At 41.4% G+C, this 8065-nt stretch overlaps 1 protein-coding gene across 1 annotated transcript; it reads right to left on the bottom strand.

Moving 5' to 3' along the window:
- Window positions 1–2607: 2607 nt before the first annotated feature.
- Window positions 2608–7633, bottom strand: LOC5517391 (protein bicaudal D homolog 2). The gene is made up of 3 exons (XM_001637419.3): window positions 7316–7633; window positions 5281–5622; window positions 2608–4976 (listed from the first exon to the last, which is right to left on the bottom strand). The coding sequence occupies exons 1-3, from the start codon at window positions 7508–7510 to the stop codon at window positions 3201–3203; spliced, it is 2313 nt and encodes a 770-aa protein (XP_001637469.2). The 5' UTR covers window positions 7511–7633; the 3' UTR covers window positions 2608–3200.
- Between the last annotated feature and the right edge of the window lie 432 nt (window positions 7634–8065).

Genomic DNA, 8065 nt, shown 5'->3' with positions numbered 1-8065 from the left:
TGAGACTTATCTAGGGAGGCGCACGGGTCTTAACTGCAACCAAAGTAACTCTGACACACAATCAACAAGCTCCGGGGCGTTCACTTCTTTACATGGGATCTCACTGTTCACGTATACAGCAACTCCACCCCCTGAACTGTACAAATAAATTGCGGAATATCGTAAAGTTGTTGAGCTGAGGGTCCGGAACATCAGGAGTAAGCCAGGACTCGGTTATACAAGCGATATCCACACAGTTGTGGGCGACAACGCCGTCAAGTTCTTCAATTTTGGGTGAAATAGATCGAGCGTTGCATACAAGCAGCGTAGGGATAGCAATTCCCTTTCCCGTGTAAGCGGCATTTAAGTTTGGACTTCTATCAGGAGAACCAATAGGAGAGGGGACACTCAATACATCTTCCTCTGTCAGGGGCCCTGTGGCCACAGGGGTACCAGAACCAATATGGCGGCGACAGCGACCGGCTCGTTTTGATCGAAAACCTGTTTCCTGATACCCAGATCGTGAAGGGTCTCCCATAAATCCTCAGGAACTCTCACCTTTGGTTGTGTTTTGCCGATTGACTTGAGAACGGCACTGCTGTATGTCACTCTGGACGAGGTAGCATCGTTTCGAGTTTCAAGATGGCGACCGGATATACATGAAAGGTCAACGAGCAGAGGCAAGATAAGTATCTTGCTTTCAGTAGGCTCCTCATCTCCATAATCTATGCATATCATGTAAATAATTAATATATTTGATGATGAAATAAAGTTGATTGATTGATTGGCGTCAGGGTAGCATTAATTTCTTGACGTCATCGATGACGTCACGTGACCATCTCATTGCACCCCACATTAAACAGATCACACCTACCGAGTTTTGTTGTCACACGATGTTTCTTTAATGAAATATATATTTTTTTTTTTGATGACGTCAGCATATTTTGCTTCTAGTGACGTCATTGATGACGTCACAATCACGTGACTATATTGGTGCACCCCCCTTGACACAAACATGTCACCTGCCAAGTTTGGTTGTGAAACAACGTTTCTTTCAAGAGATATGAATGATTTTGCTTTTAATCACGTTTTTTGCTTTAAGTAAGGTTATCGATGACGTCACAATCACGTGACCATATTGGTGCACCCCCTTAACACATACATGACACATACCAAGTTTGGTTGTCATATGATGTTTCGTTTAGGAGATATCAATATAGATATGACATCGGGATATTTTTTCTTAAATTAGCGTTGCCGATGACGTCACGCATCATGTGAACATATCTTGGCACCGCCCTTCTACATACATGACACCTACAAAGTTTGGTTGTTATACAATGTTTCTTTCACGAGATATGAATGTTGTTTATTTTGATAACGTCAGCATATATTGCTTCTTATGACGTCATTGATGACGTCACAATCACGTGACCATATTGGAGCACCCCCTCGACACCAACCCTTGTTGGTTCTGAACAGTGTTTCTTTCAAGAGATATGAATGTTTTGCTTTTAATCACGTTTTTTGCTTTAAGTGACTTCATCGATGACGTCACACAACACGTGACCATATTGTTGCTTCCTTCTTGACACCTACATGACACCTACCGAGTTTGGTTGCCATACCATGTTTCCTTCGTGAAATATAAGTACTTTTTATGCTATAAGTACTTTACAAGCTCTTACCATGACACTGCCCCTTTAAACCTATACTTTATACACTCTCATCGACTTATACCTGTCAACCTCCGAAAATCTCAAGAGAACTTTTTGGGGGAGGGGTGGGGTATATTCATTTTTGGGGGGAGGGGTGGGTTTAACCTTGCAGGCGTTTGACGTATAGAAAGCTCTCACGAACAAATTCACTTATAGATGGCACGAGGGTGTTAGATAAATTGCGCTACACAAGGGAATTATTGTTTCAAATATTTTAATAGAAAATAGATTAAATGACGATTTTCTATAGAATAATTTTTCTGAAGCGATCAAAATCGCTAAAAAGCGGGAGATTTGGTGCTCAACGCTGGAGATGTATGTCGACCCCTTCCCTCTTTCAAATTCAACAAATTCAACATTAGAAAGTTTTCGCCTATTGATTGCATGATCAGAGAATTGATGGACAGTATTTTGGTGAGCAGTTTTCAAGTTAAAAGAAATTCAGATACAATTATGAATCCTGAAGTTTTATAATTATTAAAACGCTGCCCACTCTTGTCAACCCTCCTCCCTGTTTGATCAAAGTTTTACTTTGGCTGGGATAAACAATTTATCAATACTCTAAGAAGTTTCTTTGTCATTTTAAATAAAGGGACAATGCAAAAAGTGAATGAATCTTTCATTTTGCACATTTATCATGATACCACAAAACATGACCCTCCTCCCTGTTTGATCAAAGTTTTACTTTGGCTGGGATAAACAATTTATCAATACTCTAAGAAGTTTCTTTGTCATTTTAAATAAAGGGACAATGCAAAAAGTGAATGAATCTTTCATTTTGCACATTTATCATGATACCACAAAACATGACCCTCCTCCCTGTTTGATCAAAGTTTTACTTTGGCTGGGATAAACAATTTATCAATACTCTAAGAAGTTTCTTTGTAATTTTAAATAAAGGGACAATGCAAAAAGTGAATGAATCTTTCATTTTGCACATTTATCATGATACCACAAAACATGACCTACACTAAACATCTACATTGCGAAAGTTTACAATTCCACTATACACTATGTAAAATTCATTGAAAATTTACCGGATTATTTTTACTGTCGAATCCGTTGTATCGCGACGCCGCATTTTCAAAACATCGATTTGTTTTTGTCTTTTGTGATTTACCGTTCCGCCAGTCAAATAATTCTAGGCCAATCAGATTCTTGCCATCTCGCGCCTAGTGCAGTTGCCTGGCTTTCTGTCGCGACAATGTCTGGTTCTCGTCCAGAGGATAGCCAGGGACGTGCACAAAGCGAGACTCTGATTGGCTCAGAATGGTTTTACTGACGGAACAGAAAACCAAAACAAATCGTGTTTGAAAAGGCGGGTCGCGATACAACGGATCCGACAGTAAATCTATTTTTTTTTAGATACATCGTTAAAAAACTTTTTAAAGTTTTAGTTTTTAAAATTTCAGTCTGTTAAATTCATATTATTATTAGCAAAGCTGATGGCGTAAGATAGAGGAATTTAGAAGATCTCATAAAAATAATCTATAAAATTTGTCACTATACACGCGTAACAGGCTTTGGTGGTTTCGCGCTTCGCGATTTTCGCCGCGTGTAGGCGCGCAGTCTCTCTCGTGCAATTTCGAATTCCTCGAGTCTCTGTGTAAGTGCTATCTTCTGGTGGATCGCTTGCTTCAGGAGCTGATTCAGGGTCTTCTTCTCCTCCTCGGCTGCCATCAGCTTACCCTGAAGCTCATCCAGCTGGACCACGTACTCCTCACAGCGCGCCGCGAACATACTGCGCAAAGACGCGAAGGTCGCCGCCTCTGCTTTGAAAGCTTTCAGGTTGCGCTTGAGCTGTGCGACAGATTCAGCCTGCACCGCCTTGTCGTTCTCGTACCGGCTTTTCAGGTTCGCCAAGGCCACCTCGTAGGTGGATTTATTGGCTTTGAGCACAGTTCTGAAGGTGGAGATTTGCTCACGTTTGGTAGCCAGCAGGCTCTGGAGTTTGACCACCTGTCCTCTGAGCGTATCGTCAAACTCCCCAGCTGCAGGCACGCGGTCCTCGTCGTTCACCACAGTGCGATACTCGAGGGCACGCTGCTTGGAGATCTCCACGGTCTTCTCCACGGCACGTTTGAGGAACTTGACCTGGTCTCGCACAGTACTCATCATTCGGTAACAAGACATGGGGTCCACGCGCTCCTCAGAGTCATTCGGGTTCTCGCTGCCCATTGGAGACTGTCGCTCCTCCGGGCCACCGCTCTTCCCTGGCGATGCAGACGCGGCATTGGTGGGCGCAGCAGGGGATCCCGTCCTGGATCCTGATCCGACACTAGTCAGCATTGGACTAGGGGTCTCCCCGTTCGCCGAGCAGACGTGCTTGTAGAGCTTTGAAATGTCGTTACTGACGTACCTCAGCTCATCCTGGGTACAGTTCAGACTTCCCTGCGCCTCACCAGCAAGATCACTCATAGACTTGACGTCCTCTTGAAGACTCTTGATGATTTCCTCCGCTTCTGACGCTTTATTCTTCCAGTTCATCCGCTCTTCTTCTAACTGCTGGACGCGACTGGTGAGGAACACGCATTCATCTGCCTTAGTCTGCGCGTTGCCAAGCTTTGCTCTCATGTTATCCAAGTCGTTCTTCAAGTCTCGAATCTGCGCCTGAGACTTTCCATCCTTTGTCTGGTAGCGCTTGACCAACTTCTTCAAGTCCACCAGCTCCTTTAGCTGATTGTTGATCTTCAGGCAGTTCTCCATGGACGTGCTCAACTGCTCCTCGTCAAAGTCGTCCTCTAAGGTCTGGCAAAGGATCTTCGCCTCCCTGATGGTCGCCATGGCGTCAAACTCCTCCTTCATCTTCGCTGCGTCCATGCTCTTTTTCTCAAGCTCGTGACAGAGCTGGTTCTTCTCGTTACTGAGCCTGGTAAGCTCCTCCTCCATTCCTTTCATCTCGGACAGGTGCAGTTCCTTCATGAGGTCATCCACCAGCACCGGACCTGGACTCATGGGTGTGGTAGGTTTTGAGCCCTTCTCGCTTCCACTCTCTTCATCGTCGTTTTGCTCCAACTGGGCAACGACGGAGCTCTCAATCTCCCAGCTGTTGAAAATCGGGTCCTGTTTTCTTTCTGTGAGCTCTTTCTGTAAGACCGTGTTACGCTCTCGCTGCTCTTTGAGTGACTCGAGGGCTTCGTTCAGCTGCCTGTTGTACTGGTCTCGTCGCTCACACGCCATCTGGAGCTGAAGCTGGACAGCTTCGATCTCGTCTGTCAAACTCTTGTTTTCCACCTTCAGTGCCTCAAATTCTACCATGGATGACTTGAGGGAGGTATACTGCAATAGGAATTTAACACCATAAGACTTTACTCAGGGGGTGATTTAGTTTACTTACTAAGTAAAAAGAATTCAAATAGTGCTAAAGAATGTTGTCAACTGTTTAAGTGATGATACAGATTATAATAAAAAGGCTGCCCATCTAAAAAGACATTTCCAATGTTAAGGTTAGACAACCTTTTGAGGATCAGTTGAATTTTTTAAAGCTCCACCAACAAGTGTTTCTCCATCGGTGAAGGAGGAACTATTATTTTTTTTAAAAGACAACTGGATCTTAAAGAATTGTGGAAGGAGATGTGATCACCTGCTTTTGAAGATTGATGTTTTCTTCCTCCAGCTCACTGTACTCCTGAAGATGTTTGGCTTCTCGGTGCTTGAGTTGCCTTGCCTCAGTCCGCAACTGCTTATTGGTCTGGTTTAATTGTTCAATTTCTTTAAACAGGTTGCTGATTTGATTTGTTTTTCTATCACTCTCCAGGAGGCACTCCTTTTCTGACTTCTTGCTGTGTCTCAGTTCATTTTCCAAGTCAGCAATCTTGTGGATGAATGAAGCCTCTCTGGATTCACTCTCCTTGACAAGATCCTCTTCTCTATCGTCGCCAAACTTGCTTCGCTTTTGCTGTTCAAGTTTAAGCTGCTCATGAGCCTACAAAATAAGGATATGCCAAGCTAAGTTAGCAAGAAAATACCTAGTCCCTGGTATCTTTTCCGCTTTTATGTAGTGTTACAGGTTCCTTGTGGTTGATTCTCTTCTTGAACTTTTAGACAAATTTTCACTAATTAAAAAAATATACAAATTTCAATTAATAACAATAAAGGCAAAAAAAAATTTGTTTACCCACAAAGCAGATCATTTTTCTTATGTACTGTATCTTATCATAGCTTGCAGTAGTATATCAAAAACACAAACTCATCTCCCTAATGGTTCCTACAGAGAACAGCCAAAAAGACTTTTCAAGTTGTAGCATTTCAAATGTTAATACCAGTGAGAACTTGAACAAATACAACACTTTGTCAGTAACAACCAACATAAATCAATAATAGGATAATCTTTGCTAGAAATTCAAAGACAATAATAAAACTGTGAAATAACATTTTAGACATTTTAAGAAACCCGTTTGAACCACTTTTTATTTCCTTCAAGTATTGTCCATACCCTTGAAACCCCAATAAGAAACTTCTTTTTTAATCCTTTGGAAAATCCAAAAAATGCTTTTTTGGGTGGACTTGTTTGTAGTGCAAATTGAACCCTGAAAGGCATTTTAAAGGGGTCATTTCCTTGACTTTCAGAAAGATGTCTGTGGTTTTCTACCACTTCCACCTGGGTAAGACAGACTGTCTAAAATCTGAATGATTGTTTCCAGACTTTAGTTAAAGCAAACAGTTGTGTCCTGTCCTGCAATACAGTGTATTTAGTTTTTTTTTTTTTTTTTTAAGTGTAATATATGACAAGACTATCAACATTGAGGATTTTTTCCTGGCAAATAAAGATGTAAAATGCTTGAATGTGGAAATGAGGACAGGCAAGTGCAAGAAGGAAAGCAAGAGAACAGAAAGTTATCCATGCTCCCTTCTAGTCCTTTATTTTCTTTACACTTTTCAATTTCACAATTTCTATGCCTATGTAAGCTATTACTTCTTGGCCTCCTTTATTTCCTTTGCTAGGGAAAAGCAGGTTTTTAATATATTTGTCAATGATTAGTCAATCACTTTACGCAGATGTACTTTGCTCCCATTTGAGAGCAACAAGTAATTCAATAGCGTGCTGGTAGGTGTAAAAATCAATAAAGGATCACTACTATTCGAAAGCCTATTGTTCCTCAGTCACCTAATCAGCCAGATACCATGAAACAAAACAGAGGCGCACGAGATTTGAATAATTGATTGGAAGGTCTAGTATAATAATAATAGACTCCAAGTTACTGTTCTTCTATTACCAAGATAATATTACGTTTATCCGAGAAATAATATAAAAGAATGTTATCAATTTCTGAATAATAAAGAATACGTGGCACAAGTGATGAAAAAAATAAGTAATTGATCTTCTCTGCCACTCGAGCAGTCACCAAAATAAAGGAAGACAATATTTCCTTCTTCTAGATCAACGCGCGAAAAAAAAAAAGATATATCGAAAAGAGGCAACACGCGTTGAAAAAAATACTTGAGAGGGCTGTTACAACAATAAATATTTCCGTTGCCAATGAAAATATGTACCATATTCGATGAGATATCCACAGAAAATTATAAGTTAAAGAGTAAGTTATAGAGCTTGAAGAGTGAATTGCTCTGGCAAACAATGCCGTTAAATAGATACGTCATACTAGCGGGACAGTCTTTACCTCTTTAAGACATTCATATTCTTGTCGGAGGCTGTCACAAGATGCTTCTAGTTCTTCGTACTGGTCTTGAAGTTTCTGTTTCTCCTCCAAGACGGCCAAGCCATATTCCGCGGCTTGGCATTTCTCCTGGGAAGCTTGCTGGAGTTCGCTATTTAACCTCTCAACTTCTCCACGCAGAAACTCCAAAGAACTCATGTGGCGCTACATGAAGGACGACTATCAACTGAACAACGCACACACACACTAAACGGGGTGACAAACGCGGAGAAAATTAAGTAGAAATCCGAGCCATAACGACTATCTCACTTGAAATCAAAACAAAATAGAGACGGCGGACATGTAAGCCAGCGGTGTCACAACATACCAAAATGGTGATGTAAGGGCCCAAGGGTACCTATCTAATTATGGACCTTGTCTTCCAAAAAAAAAATGAACCCTCACAAGGAGAAGAAACGAAAAATAGTTAGGGGGGACATCGAGTTGGTCGAGTAGATTTGACTTAAATGTAACTTGCTAAGGAACACGAAGTCAGTTCGAGTTAGTGAGGTGTTTGGGTTATCCGAGTTCATTCGAGTGAATAAAATAAAAAGGACCAAAATCCTTATCATAGAAATCCTCAGAGATTAAGCTGCTCTGGCAGTTGAAGAAAGAAAATTTATTGCTTTTTTTGTTATTGTTATCAGATTTTAGCCTAATAAATTTTGTTCCTACTGCCAGCCCCCCCCCCCCCCCCCCCCTTTCTTCGTCGAC

This window comes from Nematostella vectensis, chromosome 1, assembly GCF_932526225.1.
Source record: "Nematostella vectensis chromosome 1, jaNemVect1.1, whole genome shotgun sequence".
Classification (NCBI taxonomy): Eukaryota; Metazoa; Cnidaria; class Anthozoa; order Actiniaria; family Edwardsiidae; genus Nematostella; species Nematostella vectensis.
This window is presented reverse-complemented; position numbering and strand designations above follow the sequence as displayed.